Here is a 23,431-nt window from a genome sequence, read left to right as displayed (position 1 = left end):
ATATTGAAGTGATGAGGGGGACCGGTAATGTTCCATGCATGGCTTCACTGTACATGAGAAGAAGTGAGCAGTCATGAGTGCATATGATAAGTTGTGTAGTGAGACTCACTAAGGTGAGCACTCTGGAGGTAAACAAAACTTTTTGAAACTAGGATTGTCAGTGGATTGACTTAATGAAAAGTGGAAGTATTTATGCCCTGCCAATAAATTTTTTACTTTTTCTCAGGCTGATAATGTGGTGATATGAAATAATGATGCATTTAATGATGATGTGACATGATGACAACGTTAGGTTATTGTAATGATGACGTGATATGATGACAATGTGATGATAATGTGATGATGATGTGATATGATGACAATGTGATAATAATGTGAAAGCTTATGATGAGGTATGATGACAGCATGGTGACAAAGTGATGATGATGTGATACGATGACAATATGATAATGTGATGAAGTGATATGATGACAATGTGATGATGATATAAGATGAAATGAGATGAAAATGTGATGCTGATATGAAAAAATATTATGTAAAGTATGGAATTACAGTAATTCCATTTTTCTGGTTTCCCTTCACACTCTGAATACGTGTATATATATGTACATACAGCAATCACAAATTGACTTAGGACCTCCCCCCACAAGGTATTAAAAAACACAGAAATCATAGTATATCACAATGTTTGTTCATGAAATGCCATTCATTAATATGAAATCATGTGTCCCTTGTTTTTCAGGACCAGTTGGATGCATTTTGGCATGGAATCACTTTGATCTCTAAAGTAATCTAAGGACATTTCTTTGCACCACACATTTGTCAGTTCAGTCTTGAGGTTGTCCAGATTGGGTGTCTTCATCTCTGCCATGATTTTCTCCATCTTTGCCCAGCAGTTTTCTATCGGATTTAGATTCGGACTGTTGACAGGCCAGTCGAGGACCTCAATCCAATTATCCTGCAGCCATTTGGCCACCTTTCTTGACTTGTGACATGGAGCTGAATCATGCATGAAAAAGTCGCACCCATGAATAGCAAAAAAAGTTTAACAAATGATCTTTCAGAACTTGAATGTACCGGCCACCATTCATCAAGTTCATAGGAAGAAAGTAGAGGCCTCCCCTTCCCATTTCACCTGAGAAACACCCCCATACCATTACTGATTGTGGGTGCTTAACAGTTGGCACTGTATAAGCAGAGTCATATCGACTGTAGGATGCAGGGCAATGTAAACCTTGGCAGACACTAGACATCAGCAAAGATTTTGATGCCATTGCCCACCACAACCTCACAAACAAAATACTCAACACAAACATGCATAATAACACAAAAAGATGGCTGGCAAACTACTTAGCAGGCACAATTGTTGACTCTATACAGGGGTTTTATCCGCCTCTGTGTGGAGTACAACTCCCATGTGTGGGGAGGCTCCCCACATACAGCTCTTCTCAATAGGATGGAGTCAAAGGCTTTCCGTCTCATTAACTCTCCTCCTCTTACTGACTCCCTTCAACCTCTGTCTCTTCGTCGCACTGTTGTATCTTTATCTCTTTTCTATCGCTACTTCAATGGTCACTGCTCCTCTGAACTGTCTGCATGCATTCCTCCACCTCTACGACGGGCGCATAGCACCCATCTAGCAGCAAATTCTCATCCCTTTTCTGTCCAACTCTCTAATGCAAGAGTTGACTGTTACTCCCAGTCTTTCATTTATGCAACAGGTCAACTCTGGAACTGTCTCCCTCTGTCTGTATTTCCTGCTTCCTATGATCTCCAGTCTTTCAAACGCAGTGTGTCCAGGCATCTCGAAATGATCGGATCTTAAATTTGGCTCTCTCTTGTATTTGTTTTTGTCTTGGAAGGAACAACAATTGCAGGCTCACGGCCTTTGGTTCCTTCTTCCTCGCATTAAAAAAAAAAAAAAAAAAAAAAAAAAAAAAAAAAAAAAAGGTAACATTTGCCGGTCAGTCTTTTAACATCAGAAACTTTCACAAATGGCGTCCCCCAAAGGATCTGTTTTGTCCCCTACACTTTTTAACCTATACATGCACGACATACCCACACCCCACACACCACAGATACACATAGCTTCCTATGCAGATGATATAACACTTACATGTATGCACCAAAATGCAAACACAGCTGCACACATCATCCAGCCTTACCTCAACACACTACACGAATGGTTCACCACAAACAGGCTCAAAATAGCCCTAGCCAAATCTACAGTGACCTTTCTCACAAACTGGACTGCAGAACACAGTCACATCCCACACCTCACCATAAACAACACTCCCCTACCACACACACACACACACACACACACACACACACACACACACACAGACAAAATCCATGGTGTAACATACAATACATCAATGTCATTTAAACAACACATCACAATCATTAAAAACATAATAACACCAAGACTCAATGCCTTGAGGTCACTTGCCCATACAACAATCGGACACAACAAAGAAACCACCACCACAGTATACAAACAACACATACGTTCAGTGCTGAATTATGCAAGCCCTGCCTAGGCTCCTAACCTCACTAAAACATACTACAACACTCTACAGACCATACAGAACAAGGCCCTAAAAATAATCACAGGCTGCACAGCTACTACACCCACAGACCACATACATCAAGAAACCAAAGTCCTCAAAGTCAAGGATCACCTAGACATGAGAGGCACCCAGTTTCTTGCTGCAGCCTCCACAAACCCACAACATCCATTATATTACATGGAAGCACATCCACCCACATCAAGGAACATCAAAACAACACCCAGCACATGATACCATACACAAATACTGTCATCCCTCGCTCCTTGCCCACCTCAGACCAGCTTCCAGAAGCATATCCACACTCAGATCACTCGCTGCTCCATTCAGTCACTTAAAGACAACAACTCACAGCTGCATGCCCAGCCTCCTGACATCCACCCTTCTGAATCCTATCTCCCTCGTGAGGACAGGGTCCACCTGGCCAGGCTGAGATGTGGGCACCATCCAGCCCTCTTATACCAGAAGAGACTGGAAGACTCTATCGCTGATGACTGTCCAGGATGCAACACAGCACTCCATACTATTAAGCACATTATGGAAGACTGAATTGCACACAATCACCTACGCCAACAACACAACATACACTCTTTGAGAGCTCTGTGGGAAAGTCCGTTCTCAGCCATGGCCTTCCTAAGGGACTCAGGGCTGTTCGGCCAGACTGCCTAGGGAACTACTACTACTACCTTGGCAGAACGCACCTGGAACACTTGAAATGTGCTTTCATCGGAAAACGAAACTTTTCTCCACTCATCCGATGTCCAGTGTGCATACTTCTTGGCAAACCGAATGCGCTGCTTGTTCATGCGGTCAATGAGAAGCAGTTTCTTGGCTGTGGTGTGGCTTGGCAAACCCAGTTCCTCTTGCAAGCAGTGTTGGATAGTTCGTATTGAGACGTCTTGTAACAGCGTTGGATGCATTCTCTTCAATTCTGCAGCTGTGTCGAGGATTCTTGATTACTTCCCTTTTCAGAAGCGTATCTGTACCTCTGGAAGTCGTCCTCCTCTTTCCACCGCCATGCTTGTGCTCTGGCATGACATCAGGTGGCAGGCCGCACACTTTAGCAAGAATCTTCATGACGGTCAACTCTGCGCATCTGGTATGTTCACAAATCGTGTTGATAGGGACATCATCCTGCCTCCATGCAGTGATACAGACCCTCTCATCCCTTGAGCCGTATCTTCCAGGCATGACAACTCAACTGTAGGAAAATAACTGGGCAAACAGTAATGAACAAGAAAAAAGAGCGAGGTGCAAGCTTGGAGCGACAGGAACATATACTCCAACTCTCGCTTCTGGTCAAGCACTGACATGCTGAGTGTTTCACCACCTCCTGCCAAGACCAGAGGAGTTGCCAGTTACTTCTTGCCCAAAAATTTCACTTTGTAGAGGTGGAAACACAAAGCAAAGACAGACAACTCTCCCATAGCAATTCTGTGTGTAAGTCCTATGTCAATTTGCGGTGGGTGTATATACTGTATATACGAGGTGCTACCCGAAAGTTCCAGTAATTTTAACAGAGGGAGCTAACCGTTTGCAGCTTTGCCTTTAGCTGCTAGGAGGAGTCAGCAGCACCCCTTGTGCGTCAGTGTGGCCCTAGGCGTCTCTGTGAGCGAACGTGTTGTTGAGCTACGCTTACTATTGTAACGTGGTGTGCAGGTGGTTTGGCAGTTTGCAATGGCGGACCTCACGGAACAAAGAACCTGCATCAAGTTCTGCTTCAAGTTCGACAAGAAGACTGCAGAAACTCACCGGTTGCTTCAGCAAGCCTTTGGTGACAATGCCATGTCCCAAAGCAGAACATTTTTCTGGTACAAGCGGTTCAAGGAAGGACGAATGTCCGTCGAAGACGATGACCGTTCTGGATGACTGTCACCAGCAACAACATACCAGAAAACGTCAGAAATGTTCATCAGGCTATCCTTGCAGATCACAGACGAACTATCCATGATGTTTGTAATATTGTTGGACTGTTGTACGGAAGTGTGCAATGCATTTTGTCGGACGTGTTGGGCATGAGACGTATCGCTGCAAAATATGTGCCAAGACTACTGAGTGACGAGAAGAAAGCACATCACGTTGCAGTTTGCGGCGAGCTCAAGAATCAGGTCAGAGATGACACCACCTTCATCTCCAAGACCATAACTGTTGATTAATCATGGTCATTAATCATGGTTATGACCCGGAGACAAAGCAGCAGTCATCGCAATGGAAGTCTCCCAATTAACCGAGACCGAAAAAAGTGCATCAAGTTCACAGCAATGTCAAGTCGATGTTGATTGTTTTCTTCAATATCCAAGGGATTGTTCACAAGGAATTCATCCCACCCAGTCAACCTGTCAGCGGAAAGTTTTATTGTGAAGTTTTGCAATGTCTGAGGGAGAACATCCGCTGCAAACGTCCAGAACAGTGGAAGAACATGGACTGGGTCCTGCATCATGATATTGCCCCCGCCCACATGTCAACTGTTGTCTGGCAGTTCCTGGCTTCCACTAACAAGGTAGTCATTCCCCATCCACCCTGTTTGCCTGACCTTGCCCCCTTGCAACTTTTTTGTGTTTCCCAAGCTGAAATTACGACTGAAAGGGCATCAATTTGGCTCGATTGAGGAGATCCAGACACAATTGCAAGAGATGCTCAAGACTACACACCTGAAGCCTTCCAGGGATGCATGGACTCATGGAAAAAACGCTGGGACCACTGTGTATGTGCCCAAGGGGACTACTTCGAAGGCGACAGTGAAAACTAAGAGGTAAGGTAACTTATTCTCCTACAATATTCAAATTACTGGACCTTTTGTGTAGCACCTCGTATATATACAGTAATACCCCAATATACGATACTCCTAGACGCGATAATCTGGCTTAGCAATGGGGGTACAAGTACCACCACACCCCAATACCCAATGGCAGAGCCCTGGTTTAATGATGGGCCCTCCGATATCGCGTCCACAGGCGACAGACCGAAATTTTGAATTGCGCACGTTCCCGCGACCAGCTGAGCCCGCCCGCCTCCCAGGACATGCAGAAACTCTCGTGCAGGCCTCACCGCCATCGCTCACTCCGCACTCACCCATACCATTCTTCTCGCACAGGCCATCTCAGAGTGAGGAACTCGCTTATGCTCGCCCACCACGCATTGTGTTGCGCAACCAACGTTACGCAAGCTGCTATCATAGTGCATCGTAACTGTGTTCGAGCAGTGCTATGAGTAAAGCAGTGATGCTAATTGTGTGTGGAGGGCGATATTCTGTGATTTTTGGCCCAAATAAGTGTGACAATGTCTGGTAATGCTGCTGCACATGGTGGGGCAGGTGGAGGCCCTAGTCATGGTGGTAAGCAGCCTGCTAGTGGTGGTGCTGGTGATGTTCCCACAAACCGTGTATGTAAGACTGTGTCACTTGAGGTCAAATTGGAAATTCTTCAGCGTCATGACAAAGGCGAAGGTGCATGTGCTATCGCCTCGGCTATCCATCTGGCCCAGTCAACTGTCTCCACCATCATCAAGATGAAGGAGGCCATTAAGGCTGCTGTTGGGGAGGTTGCAACCATATCTGCCTCCCGTATCACCCGGCAGCGACAGCCTGTGATGGGTGAGCTGAAGTGGATGCTGCACACATGGGTGGGGGATCAGAACCAGCGCAAGGCACCCATGAGCCAAACCATTATATGCACTAAGGCTCTCTCGCTATGGGATGAAATAAAGGTCAGGTGGGATCCTGATGAATGTGAGACCTTTAAGGCAAGCCATGGGTGGTTTGACTTCAAGAGGCGAGCAAACCTCCACCACATGAAGATGTACGGTGAGGCGGCAATTGCAGATACAGTGGCGGCAGCAGCATTTCCTGACGAACTTAAACGCATCATCATGGAGGGTGGCTACAGTGCGAAGCAGGTCTTGAATTGGGTAAGACTGGGCTCTTTTGGAAGAGAATGTCCTCCAAGACATATCTTCCAACGAAGGAAAAGTTTACGTCAGGATTCAAGCCCTTGAATGACCAACTGACGCTCCTGCTGGGGGACAACACCGAGGGTAACCTCAAGTTGAAGCTGCTCCTTGTCTACCACTCCAAGAACCCCAGGGCTCTGGTGGGGTATGTTAAAGAGAACCTTGGGGTTACAGTATTTGGAAGTCCAACAACAAGGCCTGGCTGACTTCCGACATCTGTTCATCATATTTCCATCTGTAACTCTTTCGTGTGCTGAAGAGGTATGCATCGCGGGAGAATTTGGCGAACAGATTTCTCGTGGTGGTAGACAACGCGCCTAGCCACACTCCCATGACAAAGGAATGGGCCAGCAATATAGAGGTGGTATTCCTGCCCCCCAACACCACATCTTTCTTGCAGCTAATGGACCACGAGGTGATTGCTGCCTTTCAGGCTTATTACCTCTGCCACACTATGCAGCAGTTGGTGAGCACCTGTGGCAGCAATGACAGGACAGCAGTGTAGTAGTTTTGGAAGGGCTACAACATACGCCACACCCTAGACAAAATCACTGCAGCATGAAATGAGGTTAGCAGACCACCATGAACAGCAAGTGGTAGACGCTGTGGCCAGAGTGTGTCCACTCCTTCACCGGCTTCCCTGAGGGCGTGCAAACTCTGCCTGTGCAGCGTGTGTGGCAGGACATTGTGGAACTGTCGCATGAGGCAGGCTTCGGGGAGGTCAACGAGGATGATGTGGAGGAGGTTTTCAAAAGTCACAGGGAGGAGCTCAGCAACTAGGAGCTCCTCGATATGGAGATCCAGTGGGCACACCAGGAGGCAGAGGAGGAGGAGGAGGAGGAGGAGGAGGAGGAGGAGGAGGTCATCCCTGAAGTGCGAGCTCTGAACATAAAAATCTTGAAGATGCTTATGAAGCTGGACGAGATGACTGAGCTTATGCTGACACACGACCCCCTCCCAGGACAAAGCAGGGATGCAGCTAATTGGCTCAAGGAGAGGATGAAAGCATACAGGACGATGCTGAAGAAGAAGAAGAGGGAGGCCAGGCAGACTATAATCACAGCCTTCTTCAAGCAGGCCCCCACCACGCCAGCAAGTCACACAGGTTCTCCCCAGCCTTCGACGAGCAGAGCATCTCCCCAGCCTTAAACCAGCAGAGCATCTCCCTGGCCTTCAACAAGTAGTGCATCTCCCCAGCCTTCAATCTGCTGAGCATCTCCCTAACCTTCAACCAACAGAGAAACACCAAGGGACACCTCCTGCCAAGGATGTACTTGGCCCGTAGTGCTGGGCCTAACCTCCAGCCGATCCCCGTTTCCCGTGTCACCTGTGTCTCCACTAAGGCACTCCGCCACTCCATCGCTGCCTTCTTCATCCCGGCCTCCATCTCCCACATCACCTCGGCCACTGTTTATGTCTATCTTGCCACAACATGAGCCACCGCAATTGACTCCATCGCTAAATCATCATTCATCGCAGCTGTCTCCCTCACCACCTCGCTGGTCATCGCGGTTGTTTCCTTCACCACCTCTTCTGTCACTGCATCGCACTCCATCGCCACCCCATCACACGTCATCACCACCGCCTGAGCCACCGCATCGTACCTCATCGCCACCACCTGAGCCATTGCATCACACCCCATTGCCACCACCTGAGTCATTGCATCACACTCCATCGCCACCCCCAGAGGAAGCGTATCAGTCTCCCACTACGAACACCCCACCTAGCCAGGCTTCCCTCCCACTGGAGATAGAGTTTCAGGGCTTTGAAGAGGATGACTGAATGTTAGGGAGCACCACATGTCCCCTAGCCTTGGGAGGGATAGAAAGGATGATGACCAGGACTGGACATGGGCTTACAAGAAGTAAGTGATGAGAGGTGATTGATATTTTCTAACCTATTCCTTATGATTTTCAGGCTTTATTTGTTGGTTTTAGTGAGTTATTTACAGGTGTTAGGCTTGGGTTAGCTTCCCTGACAGCTGTTAGGCCATTTGGATTGCCTTTCAACCTGTTTTTGGGATCATCTGGGTGGGTTTTGGACTTGGTCTGGGGGTAGACCTAAGGCTGGTAAACAGTCCACATTGAAATACATGTTAAAAGTACCCCCGTAACGATGGGGTTTTACCAAGCCAATTACATCGTTAAACCAGGGTATGCCTGTATATTTATATGTTGTGGGTGGTGGTGATCACCATCCACTCAATATTGTGCTGCCTACTTCTTCCTTTACCCTTTATCATTCTTATTCTGTGTCTGCCATCCTCTCTTCCTATTATCCCCTATCTTTCCTGTTGCTTTTCATTACTTTTTCCTTCTCACATGACTTCATTTTGAGTGACAAGCCTAATGGTTTCTTGTAACCCAGGGAACTATTTATAATGCCTGGTGGTAACCATATAACCAACCAATACATGTTCCCTATGTGTCAGCAAGTGGGTTGGCATAGGGTTTGTGCCCCTCCCCACAAAATAACTAACTCAAAGAAAAACTGCCACCCCTTATGGCCTTATTGCATCTGGCTTTAGACAGACTGACTCGACTGATTGTGATACAATTCTGATTATCAGATTACAGTATTTTGGGCAAACTGCATGAGAGCTCCCAATTAAAATTTTTGTTAGGAAAACATGCAGAAGTTTTCCTACTGCAAACTTCATATCTGAACATGAAATTGGGCAGTAATACCTGCAGTTGCATGGATATACCTGCAAATTTTTGGAACTGCAATTTATAGGATTTAGCAGGTGCACACTGCTGTTTACCATCTGTCAAACATATTATCTCTAATTCACTACAAAAATTAAACTCTTCATTAATCTATAATATCAACAAACTACAGGAGCACTTAAATAATTTAGATTTACATTATTTCTAATAAGTAGTTTACGTTCTTTGTGTTAAGGATATGGCATATATACATGCATAAACAAATATTCAGTCCCAATAACAAATACTGTTCTCGTCCCACGTAACTCAAATGGTGGTCTCCTATGACATTTCTGAAAATCTGGCAGGAACCGCAATGGCGCAGGAAATTTGTAAACGATGTAAGTTGGAATTGACTGAGTTTTACCACCATTACTCTGGGAAGATACTTGCTCATCAAGTATGCATCCGATCATAATTTGATCAATAAACAACGGTGCTGTCCTAAGTGTTCTAAAGTTTAACTGCAAAAAGAAGGCATTTAAATACAGAGCCAAAGTACATCTCAGAGAGTAAAAGAGATGCGTGTGTGATTTTTATTAGTTCATCTTCAAAAATACTTGGTATGACAGGAGCAAACTGGGCACTGAAACTTGTTTACTCTTCTTTAATTTGTACCTTGGAGAGTGGTTTTATTACCAAGCAGCTAGGGAAGAAATACGATTAAGTGAACATATAATATGTGACGGGCAAATTTTTGATGAGTCATCATCATCATCATCATCATCATCTGGACCTCCTTTCCCACCCGAGGGCAGGGTGAGGAGTAGCAACATCCAGACAGCCTAAGTCTGCTTCCATTCACTCATCATTCATGCCCAAGGGATCTGACTCCATCAGACAAGACAAAAAAAATTTAATCACACTCTGTAGCTTCACATATATCTATCTGACAGCATCAATCCAAACGCTGTCACATTAAAAAGGGTTGCCAAATCCCTGGTTATGCGCTTCTCCACACAAAATTCATCCAGCCAGCTCGGTCTCTTGTCAGTCCCTTAGCCTCGCAAACTTCCGTACCTCTCTTCCTCACACACTCATCCACCATATTGCCTACCTCGTCTCCTCCCTCCTTCAGATTCGTTCAGATATACCTTTTTCACCACTCTACTGACATCCATTTTCTCCACATGACCAAACTATTTCAGTACACTTTCTTTGATTCTGGTGTACACAGACTTCCTCACTCCACATCTTTCACAAATCACATTATTCCATCTCCTATCCACTTTCTGTGCTCCACATACATTCCTCAGCAGTTCCATCTCCACTGCTCTTACTCTTGATTTTTCATTTCCATACCACACCACAGTCTCACAAGCATATGTTAAAGCTGGCATTAACACTCCTTCATGTAAGCCTTGCGCAGCTGTAACACTCAACCTCTGTTGTTTATCAAGGCCTTCATAGCACCAGCTACATTCCTTCCTTGTGTCACTCTACTTTCCACTTCTTTTGCAACATTTTCCTCACTTTGTTATTACTGTACCCAGGTAACTGAACTCCCTCACCGATTCCAGTCTCTCTCCATTCACTGTAACATCACACTGGGAATCAACTTTCTCAATTACCATCACTTTACTCTTTTCTACATTTGCTCTCAACGCACAACGCTCACCGACATCTACAAAACTTTGCACTAGTCTACAAGCTCTTGTCTGGTATTTCAAGTTGCACTGCATCATCAGCACACAATACATTTGAGATATTCCATCCATCACCGTTCATTACCACTGCCATCCCTCTCTCCAATATTGTACTCTTGTTTTTACTTCTTTCATCACCCCATCCACATATATTCTGAACAACCATGGGGACATCACACAACATTGCTGCACACCCACACTGATCATGAACCAGTCACTTAGATGCCCATTTACCCTTACACATGCCTCACTGCCATCATAAAAAAACTCTTGATGGTACCTAGCAGCTTGCCATCTACACCGTACATGTGCAAAACCACACATTATTGTCCTTCTCACACGCCTTCTCCACTATCTGTCTTACTGCAAATATTTGATCCACACATCCTCTGCCACTCCAAAAGCCACCCTGTTTGTCACTCACTAGAATTTCTGATATCTGTCTTACTTTCTCTATTATAATTTTTCCATATATCATCCCTATAACACTAAATAGACTTATGCAACAATAATTGTTGCATTCACTTCGCTCACCCTTATTTTTGTACAGAGGAACAATCACTGCCTTTTTCCAAACTACTTGCACAGTTTCACTCATCCATGCCTTCTTACATATCTCCAACAAGCACTTCATTCTGCTCTCTCCACCACACTTAATCATCTCTGCATACACCTCATCAACCCCAGCTGCTTTCCCATTTTTCCAGCTGATTCACAGCATTCTCCACCTCTGCAAGTGTTACGTTTCCTGGCACTGCATTCCTTCTCTGTACATCCCACACACCAATCATGTTAACAGTCGCTTTGCTCCCTCTATTCCTATTCATCAGGCTTTCAAAATATTCCATCCATCTGATCCTTACTTCATCCCCATGGGTTAATAATCTACCACTTACATTCTTTATAATTTCACATTTATTTCCACAGTCACTTCTACATTTCTGCACCTCCTTCTGGAATACAATTTTCAGAATAATTTGCATTCATTTTTTTTCCTAGATCATCATTTACCTACTTCTTTTTCCTCTTTACTAGTCATTTTACGTGCTTCTTTATCTCAATATATTCATTTCTTATTTCAACTGAATCCCTGTGCTGTATCCACTCTAGCCACTTCTTCCTCTATTCCTCCATTGCTCTCTTAACTTTTCCATCCCACCATGCCGTACCTTTCTTCTCTGTTGTTAGTCTTGCCACATCACACACTGCTTTAGCATTCCTAATTAAGCAATTCCTATATACTGTACATTCCACAAGCTGTCCAGATCCATTTCATTCCAAGTCACTGATTCTAACTCCTCCCCAACTTTGGCCCTGTATACATCTGCCAATTCTCTGATCCTCAGCTTCTCAACTTTCAGTCTCTCTCCCTGGCAGCTCCACTCTCTCTTGGTCCACCTCACCCCTCTCAGCTTGATCGTGCATATCACAATCATATGATATGACAAACCTCCACATTGTCCTCTCACTGCCCTCATATCAGAAACACTACCCAACATTGATTTCTCTATGAGCACATAATCAATCAGGCTCCTTCAGCATGATCTCCATTCACTCTATATCAAGTATATTTATGTGCATCTTTATTTAAAATAAGAATTACAAATGCACAACCTCTTTTTCTTACACATTTTCTTCAGCTGCTTCTCATGATTATTCTCTCCTGGTACTCTATTATTACCCATTATATCATTCACTGGACCAGTGCCTACTCTACCATTCATATCACCCATTACAGTCACTTTATAACTCCTGGGCATGTCTCCTACTGCTTCATTCGACTCATCCTAAAACCTGTCTTTCTCTGTCTCACTCCTGTCATCACATGGTGCATACACTACAATCACTGCCACTTCACCTTCTCAAACTTGAACTTGACATACATACATCTTGAGCTGACACATTTGTAATCTCTCATTCTACTCTGCCACACTTCATTCATCAACAAAGTAACTTCTTCCCTGCATCTTCCTCAGCCATTCATGCCTGACCTTACACACTTTACACCCTCCCACTCCTCCACTTCACACCCTTTCATCTTAGTTTCACACAATGCCATCATGGCATATCTTGCACTCTTGAACACATTCACCACTTCCACCCTCTTACTCTCCTCACTCATACCTCTCACATTCCACATGGCCATGCAAATCTGCCCATTTGGTTGAGGCCCTGGGCAGGTATTGTCTCTCCAAAACATTTTTGATAAGAAGTACTGATTTACTGGAGTCTTAATCAAGATCTAACAACTGGAAGTGAAGGAGAAATAGTTGGACTTCATGAATCTTAATCTGGATGGCACAAATATAATCTAGAACAAGTTATTGAAAGGCAGTGGGTTTTTGGATCTGTAGAAGTGCATGTGAGTGTTTTGTGGTGCCTGTTGACAGCCAAACTTCAGAAACTCTCCTAGTGATCATTAAAGAGAAAGTGAAACCTTGGACCATTACAGTCAGTGACTGCTGAAAGGCTTAGGACAGCTTGGAGGGTGAAGGATTCCAGCACCTGACTGTAAATCACAGGTACAATTTCATGACTCTGGCACCTTTGCTAATACTCACACCAATGAGTATAGATCGTTGGAAATTAACCAGTGGATTGTGCAATTACCTTTTTTAATCCCACCCAGTGGTGCGCAAAAAGGGGAAGGAAATTTTGTGTGTGTGTGTGTGTGTGTGTGTGTGTGTGTGTGTGTGTGTGTGTGTGTGTGTTTATGAACTTGAAGATAAACATCCTGGGCATCATCTGGTGAAAAGAAAAAAAACTCTCTATCTCTCTCCACCTTTGTGTAGTGCCATGCGTAAGTTTACGTAGGGGTCAAGTTGTTTATGGTGATGCACAACCAGCACTGCCTGAGCAGTGGCAGTTCGCAACGCGATGCTACCCAGCCTGAGCTGTGGCTCGCAACCCATGGGTTAAGAAATCTGTTTCAAGGTTTGGGTGCCAGAAGCAGCACTTTGTTGGGTATTTGGCCAAGTTCATGTTCCATATGAAATACCCAGATGCTAACTCCAGACTTCACCACTTCTTAATTGCAGCTTCAAAACTTTATCCTACAAAGTAAGGTATGGACCAAAATGTTTAAATTTATCTTCGTAGGCAAAATTTAGTTAGGATAAGTTATGTTCTGTTAGATTTAATTAGGTTAGGTGGATTAGATGATGAGTGAATGAATGAATGTTAGGTTCAATTTGGTTAATTGGCTAGGTTAGGTAATGTTAGGCTGCTTAAGACAGGATTGGTTAGGTTAATTAAAGTTAGGCTGAGCAGGCTGATTCATTTAAGGCATGGGCTACTCAAAAGAGAAGAAGGAAGATGTGCAAATGCTTGGAATGAAATTTTTCTTGGAAAACTGGATTTATAGTTGTTTTGTATCTTTTTATTATTTAACCCACTGACAGTGGCTGTATCATTTATGTTATTTGAGACCAAATAGCTCTGACTGCGGCTGTATCATATATGACTTCCTGCTTTAAAAAATTCCGCCGTCAGAAATGGCGCAAAATAAATAAGCTAGCAACTCATGGCACCCTATAGAATATTGCTATACATAGATTATGCATTTTTACAAGGAGGAGAGCTCAGCTCAGTTGCCTACAACATGCCGGAGGTACCGGTACGAAATCTTCTCCAGGAGGCCGATGCTAGCGGTAGCCCTAGCAAATACAGGACGAAATCTTTGGATGAGTGCAATGATGATAGTGATACGTTGTCAGATGATGACAGTGGTGGTTCAGATGCTGATTTACATCCTATCTGATTGCAAGATTGACACTGACGACACAGTGCGACCATAACACATCGTTCGCCTGGCACCAATGCACAGGGAATATTTATTAATTCACGGACTGATTTTTTTTTTTTTTGCTATAATGTGTTATATGCCACTGAACTCAGGATTTTTTTCTCTATCTTCTGACAATATATATATATATTTTTTTTCTAATATTTTTTTCTGAATATTTGAAAACTGCTGCACACATGATGTACATGAAAACAAACACTGATAAACACTTAGTATATTGTTGCTCTGTTTTTTTAGGGTAACTCTACACTTAGTAGCAAGCCAAATGTTTACTTGTAAACCAGGAAAGCATTTACAACTCTGAGTGGTAACCTTATAACCAACCAACACGTGTTTCCTACGTGACAACAAGTGGGTGGGCGGAGGGTTAGTGCCCCTCCCCAGAAAACAACTACCTAAAAATACGAACAAGAAGCCTCGGACCAAGACTGACCAAAAGGTGACGACAAATGACCGAACAAATGACATGGTATGGATATCAACATGGAATGTAAGGGGTGCGAATGATGAGGTGAAAGAGACAGAGATTGTCCAGGTGCTTGAGGGTGCAAAAGTGGATGTATGTGGATTAACTGAAACTAAATGGAGAGGTAAGAGTGTGAGAGAATGGGAGCATGGATGGGGAATATGCACAGGAGTAGGTGAGAAAGAGAGGGCAAAAGAAGGAATGTGTATTGTTGTGAGTAACAGATGGAAGGCAAATATAAGAGAGTATGGACCAGTTGGCTTAAGGATTGTGTGGGTAAGATTGAAAGTTGGACTATAAATGTGGGTGATTGTGTGTGTGTATGCGCCAATGCAAGATCGTGCAAGCAGAGTGAGAGAAGAGTTCTGGACAAATGTGGATGTGAGCATGGAAAAGTTGGAAAGGAATGAGAGAGTGTTTTTGACTGGAGATATGAATGGAAAAGTAGGGAATGTGAAGGTGGATGGAGTAGTTGGTGAGTGGAGTGTGCCTGCAGAGATGGATGAGAATGGCAGTGCTTTAGTGGACATAAGTGCCGGGAGGGGGTTGGTGATAGCCAATACCCTCTTCAGGCATAAAATGATCCACAGGTATACATGGCGAGTGATGAGAAGGGTGGATGGTTAACTGAATGAACGGAAGGCAATGACTGATTATGTATATGTGGATGACAGGATGAGAAGGTGTACAGTATAATGGATGTAAGAGTATATAGAGGTTGGGGGAGTGGACTCTCTGACCACCACTTGGTGATGGTCAGAATCAGAGTCCAAAAGATATAGAGAAATAGAAGAAAGGAAGGACAGGAGGAAGTAGCTCATACAAAGAGGGTGGAAAGGTTACAAGACGATGAAAAAAGGGCAGAATATAAGAGGGAAGTGGAGGAGTGACTGGGGAAATATGGATTGGAGCAGATGGGGGATGTGGAAGGTGTGTGCAAGATATTCACAGAAGAAATATGTGCAGCATGTGAGGTGGTGTGTGGGGTGAAAAGAAGACGAAAGGGTGTGCAGGGAACAGCATGGTGGAATGAAGAGGTGAGAGAGGCTGTGGTACAAAAGAAGAAAGCATATAATGAGTGAATGAGAAACAGGTGCGTGGAAGAAGTTGAGAGATGGAAGAGAGAGTTGTATGTAGAGAGGATGAGAGAGGTGAAAAGATTAGGAAGAGAGAGTAAGATGAGAGTGGATGAGGAATTTGGAAGGAATTTGAGTGTAAAGTGGAGGGAATGTAAGAAAATCTTCTGGAAAGAGGTAATGAGAGTTACACAGGGTGCTAAAGAAGTTAGTTGGGGGTGTGAAAAATAAAAATAGTAGATTACTAGTGGAGAAGGGAGAAAAAGTGAGTTGATGGAGAGAACACTTTAACAAACTGCTGAAAATAGAGAATGAAAGTAATGCAAGTATAAGTGGCTGGGAAAAGGAGGGATATGAGAAGAGAGGAAGAAATCAGTAGGATGGAAGTTGTGGAAGCAATAAAGAAAGTTAAAATAGGGAAAGCCCCAGGAATTGATGGAGTGTGCGGTGAAACGCTGAAGCATGGGGGAGAGAGAGTAGTTGAATGGATGTGGAAGATGTGCAGATTGGCCTGGGAGGAAGGTAGAGTCCCAGAAGACTGGAAGTCAGGTATTATTATTCCTATGTATAAAGGAAAAGGGGAAAAAGAAGTATGTGGTAATCATAGGGGCATTTGTCTGCTTAGTGTAACAGGAAAAGTATTTGGTAGGATACTTATTGACAGAGTTCGGGAAATAACAGAGGCATTAGTTGGAGAAGAACAGGGCGGTTTTGGGAAAGGAAGAGGTTGTGTTGAACAGATATTCATTCTTAGATCTTTAGTGGAAAAGTTTCTTGAGAAGGGAAAGAAGTTGTATGTGGCCTGGATTTGGAGAAAGTAAATGACAGAGTGGATAGGCAAGGATTGTTGAAAGCATTAAGAATATATGGAGTAGATGGGAAGTTGTTCAAAGCTGTGAAGAGTATGTGTGAGGGTGCTGAAGCTGCAGTGTGTGTGGATAGTGAACTACGTGGATTTTTCTATTTGAAGGTTGAACTGAAACAGGGATGTGTCATGACTCCGTGGTTGTTCAATCTGTATATGGATGGGTTTATAAAAGAGATACTAGGTAGGGCAGTGGATGCGGGAGTGGCCCTAATGAGAGAGGGCAGTGTTTGGAAACTCCCTGTACTGTTGTTTGATACTGTGTTTTTAAACAAAAATGAAGGGGAGGTGCATGGCTTGGTGGATGAGTTTGGGAGAGTATGTAAGAAACAGAATCTAAAGGTGAATGTAAGGAAGAGTAAAGTTATGGTCTTCAAGAGAGGTGAACCCAGTGAATGTACAGTGAGGTTGGATGAGGAGGAAATGGAAAATGTGAGTGCGTTTAAATACTTGGGTAGTGTGGTGAGTCAGGGTGGAAGTTTAGAGGGTGAGGTACTTGAAAGGGCACAACAAGGAAGAAAGGTTGCTGGTTCCTTGAAAGCAGAGATAAGAAACAGGGAAGTGAGCATGGAAGTGAATAAGTTATGACATGACAGTATTGTGATACCAATTCTAACGTATGGAAGTGAAGCTTGGACCTTGTTGGAGGGTCACATGTCAAGAGTGAAAGCAGTGGAAATGAGTTATTTGAGAAAGCATGTGGAGTCACATGGCGAGAGAGACTGACAAATGAGGAAGTGATGGATCATTGTGGTGTGGATGTGATAAGAAGCATTAGGAGAAACACACTGAGGTGGTTTGGCCATGTGGAAAGGATGGAGAGTAAGAGACTAACGAGGAGAGTGTGTGAGTGAGGTGGAGGGGGGGAGAGGGACGGGGAGGCCAAGGACGAGCTGGAGGGATGGAGTGGACAGGTATATGAGAGAGGGGGGTGGGAGCTGGGAGCGGGGCAGTGGCGGGGGACAGGGCGACATGGAGGCGATTTGTTTGTGGCCACCCCTTACGGGATTAATACTCAAATTTCCTTTTATTTTGAATGCATATGCACTGGCCTTGAATATCAGTGAGAATATTTACTGTATTTGATCAATAACGTCCAAATTAAGCATTTTTGTAGCTTTTAAAGCCCATATCTGTGACATTCATACAGTTCTCTATATTTTAAAAGCTGTCTGAGTTACTTATAATAATGGAAACTCTCCTGCAGTTTCACAATAATTATTCCCTTTTGATACTGACACCAACATTTATCGTGTTTTGCTTGCTGATTTACAGCACTAACCCGGTCTCGCTGAGTGATCATGAAAATTGCTACTGCAACCATTTTGATCATGTACAAATCCTCACTGGCCTACGTGTGATAATTATTTTCACTTATATGAATGCCAACAGGCAAGCTTACAGTCATTCATTTGTTCCAAGATGGCCTCCAAACTTGGTCACTCAGGTGTATTTGTGTCAATAATGGAAAATAGTGTGGTGCTGGTGCTGGAGTTCACACAGCAAGTGAAGTGAAATAACTACCTGCTTATGTGAACTGGAAACTTGTTTTCAGACTTATTTTTAGTGGTAAGCAGCAAGTGAAGTACAGAGTATTGAAATAACTTCCAGGATTAGAAACTTTTTTTTTTTAGACTTTTTTGGGTGGGCTGCCCTTGACCAAAAATACATCCCCAATGAACTCATATTATAAATGCCTCAATATACATTAAATCATTATGCAATGGGTTATCACTTGACTTAACCACATCATATAGTGAGGCTAGATTGTACATTCCTTGTCTTTGTGGTATATGTGGTAGATAAAGTTCCTTGAAGTATCAAACACTCAACTCAGATGATCACATAATGTCAGTCTTTTACTTATGAATTATTACTTTAACAATAAAGCAATTGCAAAAAACAGGAAACAAAGAATCTATACTAATTTTCAGCCAATGGAGATTCTGTAAGAAGAAACAATGTGTCAGTTGGCCAAAGGTATGCAGTAACACATGCCTCAGAAAAACAACCATAATACCAACCACTTCAAAGGCTGCTCCATTTTCAGTTTTCTTTTTCCTTTCCCTTAGTGAGTTTGAATCAGTTAATTCATCTCATGGTATTCTGGGCTGACTAAATTAGTCTGAATATTTTCAGTGTAACTTGCCTTACTCTACCCAAGAAAATAATGTAGATTTGCTATTACTAATACAGTATTAAGGATTTAAGGATGGCTGACCCAGAACAGAGACAAACCCTGACAACTTGAAGCAATGAACTTATTCACTTCCACTTACAAAATCTGTACTTAAGTCTGATGATGTACTGAGTTTCCCTTTCTCAGTGAGAGAGAGAGAGAGAGATTAACACTTTTATAAGCATTTCAATGCTACATCAAAAACGTTTTCAGTAACAGCGGGATTATCCACAAACTTGTTAGAGAGAGAGAGAGAGAGAGTCACAGAATGTGACCTCTGGATTAAGGAACTAAAAAGAAAAGTTGTTAGAGATCAAGCACCATGGACAGCCATCATTTGGTGGCCAAGGTCACCTAATGCAAGTAGAGTAGAGCCTTTATAAACAAAGTAACAAAACAAAATGGCAAGTCAGTACAATATCACCCATTTTAATATCTATAATAGTATTTCAGCATTCCATCTCTTCCACTCATTGACCAGCATAATGTACCAACCTTTTTGAGGTATGAAAGAAGAGCACTAGTTAACCAAGTATGATCAGCCAATAAACTGATGTAAAAGGAGGAAGTTTAAAGTACAAGGAGAGGATGATACTGGTTAATCCATTCAGTCTAGTGACATCTTAAAAAAAAAAAAAAAAAAAAAAAAAGTTAATCTGGACTACCTGGAGAGAACATCAGTCCACATTAACCAACTTTACTGATAAACTGGATCCAGAAGAAGGGAAACACACACCATTAACCAGTGACTGAAGAGGTCTTTAAAGTCCTTGGCAGTCTGAAGTACCATACAGAAAATTACTTTTTCCCTATACTTATGGTTTACTGTAATTCACACCATTCATTCAATCATTCATTATCTAAACCTGTGTTGCCCAATAAGGAGCATAGGAACATGGGGCTAGGCAAGTTGCTCCTGACATTTAAGATGAAAGCGACCAGTGTCACACATCCCTAAGTAGCATCATGTGAGCAATAAATCCGACTGGAGCACCTTAATTACCCACTAAACCATCAGGAGACATAATTTGCTTATATGGTTACCACCCAGCATAGAAAATAGTTCCCTGGCGTACAGGAAGCCATTTGACTTGTCACTCAGTGTAGAGTCAACCACAGACAGAAGGAAGAGGAAAGAAGGAAGGAAGGAAAGATAAGAATAAACATTATAAAAGGTCAAAAAGGTCTTAATTCTTATCAAATTTACAGTACAGTCAATGAAGATACAGTATTATCAAAACAGCAGTTACATGCTCATGACAAATCTGATATAAAAGCTGATGCCTTCTACAGTCATGCTTCAACTTACCATCTGTGATGTGTCCATAAATGCTGTTTTAGTATATTTTTCACTGTCTGTATTAAGACTTTTTGTAGTGTTTCCCGGGCTTTATGGAAAAATCATATGCAGAGGAAAAAAAAATACTCTGCAGTGCTGTATATTAGTCTGTCCAGGCATATGTTTAAGAGATCTTCTGACTAGACAATACATGTGTCTACCAAGATTGTATTTTTGTCAGTCTCATGACTTGTAAGCATTAATTACATGCATTAATCCTAATGCAGTACAGAGTATTACGTTAATAGTTGTGATTTCAGAGAGTTATTTATAAGTGAATGCACATGGGTGAACTGGACTGCATCAGGACTCAACTGATTTAAGTAGGTTTATTCTGCTGTGGTAAGCCAGGCCACATTAAGTGGGCTCCTGAATAAAACAAGTCCGGATTAGGTGGGATTACTGTATCTTATTCATGCTGTATTAGATTAGAACAGTTCTCTTGTGGCAAAGCGATTGATGAACACTATTTCTAACCTCTCAAGTTCAAAGAAACTCCCTTAACCCCTCCGTGGCCGCTGGCGCTGAATGATGTTTAACCGACAAATGGCCGCCGGCGTCGTTTGAGCGCGGCCTGTAAAAAACTGCAAAAATTTTTGGGAAGTGAATGGACATTCTGAACGTCTGCACACTGACCTGCACTACACTCCCATACACCCTATCCAGCAGTTCAGAGCCTCCTGCTGCGATAACTGGATTTTCGATTATTTCGCTCCTGTCCATGCCTTAACAAGCACAACTACATCCATTATCTCGACCCAGGCAGAACATATCATCTTTGTCCTCTCTTGCAAAACACACACAACCACCTGTTTACGATTATGAAGTAATACAGGCACATACAAAAAAGACATGATAATAACAGAAAAATACATTTTTGTCTTGGTATCTTTACCTATTTGCTCAGGTTTGCTGTAATGGTTTGGATCATTTGATGCAATGCAACTTGTAGAAAACTGTGAAAACTTTCGGGAAGTGAACGAAAATCTGGGACATGAGACTGACCTTGACTTCACCCTCTCACGTATCATCCGTCAGTTCACCACCTGCTGTCGTGATGAGTGGATGTACGATTTTTTCACTCATGGCCATGCCTAAACACACATAGTTACACCCATTATCTCGACCCAGAAAAGAAAATACAATCTTTTTCCTCCCTTGCAAAACACACACAACCACCCTGTTTATGAGACAGCAATATATATTGTGAAAATAATATGGTAAAATGATAAAGATTAATGTAAAATGACAGAGAACAATCAACATGTTATGACGGAAAAAATACATTTTCCCCTGTCTGTAAACGTATTTATTTCTGCTTTGTATCTGTATTCGTAATAATTAGACTTATTCTTAGTTCTGAAACTGCATTACGATTCTATTTTTAGCCATGCTAGTGGTGTGGGAGCTGGAAGTTGCAACTCAACTTCCTTATTGCTAATCGGACTGACCCTCCACTTTATTCTCCCGTGGCAGAGTTTAGCCTTGGAGGACGTGCAGTTTTCTCATTTAGGACTGAAAATTCAACTCTTTCGCTCCATTTTCCAAGCATGGGCACAACGATAACGTAAAAAATAACTCGAAACTACCATAAACATATTTTATATCAAAAAGGTGAAAATGTATTCATAACATTTTTTTTCCAGCCATTCCTAACAGATTATGTACTGAAATCATTCGATATAATCATATCTCATATAGGCATAACATTTCAGCACCATTCGCATTGTTTTGGGAGGTAAAAAAACAACAACAACAACAACAACACCTGCCCAGTTGCGATGCGGCAGTGCCTCTGGGCGGTGATATTGGTTGCCGATATTTCTGCAACTTCCGCGCTTCATTGCAAGCCACAAAATGTGTCTAGGAAGCTGGGATTTGCACTATTAGGTGCATCCGAACTTTCTCTTCGATATGGCAAGAAAAAAAAATCAATTTTCAAAACTTCAAAAAATGGCCCCGGCATCGGCCCGGGGTGCACGGAAAATTCCGGGCTTTCAGCCACGGAGGGGTTAAAGTGAAAGTACTCTAGGACGGCTCTCTAGTGGCAAAGGGATCTATGAATACTATTTTGAACCTCTCAAGTTCCAACAATCTTTCCGAAGACATCTGGTGGAAGCAAGAACAATATACATCGGGCTATCATGGTCAAAGATATTTAAAATCATCCACACACTAATTCTACTTACCTGCATCCATCTGGAAAGCTTCTGCATGGTTGGGCCACTGGTTAGGTCATCCTTGGGTAATTTCACATCCTGAAGTCTGGACACAGCTGCTACTGCATACCTGAAACAGAAAATGTACTGTACCAATAGGATTGCCCCACAGAACCAGCTGCTTACTTGAGATTGATGGGTCAGCTCAACCAGACAGAATGAGGTTAAGTAACAATACATCCAGTCTAATGCACCTCCTCCCACCCCCAATCTCACTCACATACACCCTTTTCATCACTCTATTTATACCTATTCTCTCCATAAGACTACTCCATCTAAGCATGCTCTCTTAACCCCTAAAGACCAGTGTCTGATGGTCGCCAGTTTCGGGGTCCTGCTACGTAAAGTCCTAATACTGACGATCGTGGACTGGCTGAATATAAATATATATCATCATCCAATCCTACATCGCCCCATGAGGAGTGTAGGAGCCCAGGGCTAGGCAAGTTGGCCCTGACATTTAAGATGAAAGTGACCAGCCTCACTCATCCCTGAGTGGCATCACTTGAGCAATATACCCCAACCATCCCTTGGATATTAACCTTCACCGGATCAATCCGACTGGAGTGCCATAATTACAGGTAACTCGCACGGAACACGAGGGTTTCGT

The 23,431-nt window shown here is 43.0% G+C and overlaps 1 protein-coding gene across 1 annotated transcript in view; it reads right to left on the bottom strand.

Annotated features, from left to right (window-relative positions):
* Positions 1-23,431, bottom strand: part of LOC145395000 (methyltransferase-like protein 25B) — a 351,111-nt gene that overhangs the window by 63,983 nt on the left and 263,697 nt on the right. The window contains exon 9 of the mRNA XM_080268744.1: positions 22,792-22,891. Within this exon, the coding sequence (XP_080124870.1) occupies positions 22,792-22,891 (100 nt within the window). The remainder of the gene's footprint in view (positions 1-22,791; positions 22,892-23,431) is intronic.

This window comes from Coenobita brevimanus, chromosome 29 (assembly GCF_032717465.1).
Source record: "Coenobita brevimanus isolate Jiangsu-jjx chromosome 29, ASM3271746v2, whole genome shotgun sequence".
In the NCBI taxonomy this organism is placed as follows: Eukaryota; Metazoa; Arthropoda; class Malacostraca; order Decapoda; family Coenobitidae; genus Coenobita; species Coenobita brevimanus.
This window is presented reverse-complemented; position numbering and strand designations above follow the sequence as displayed.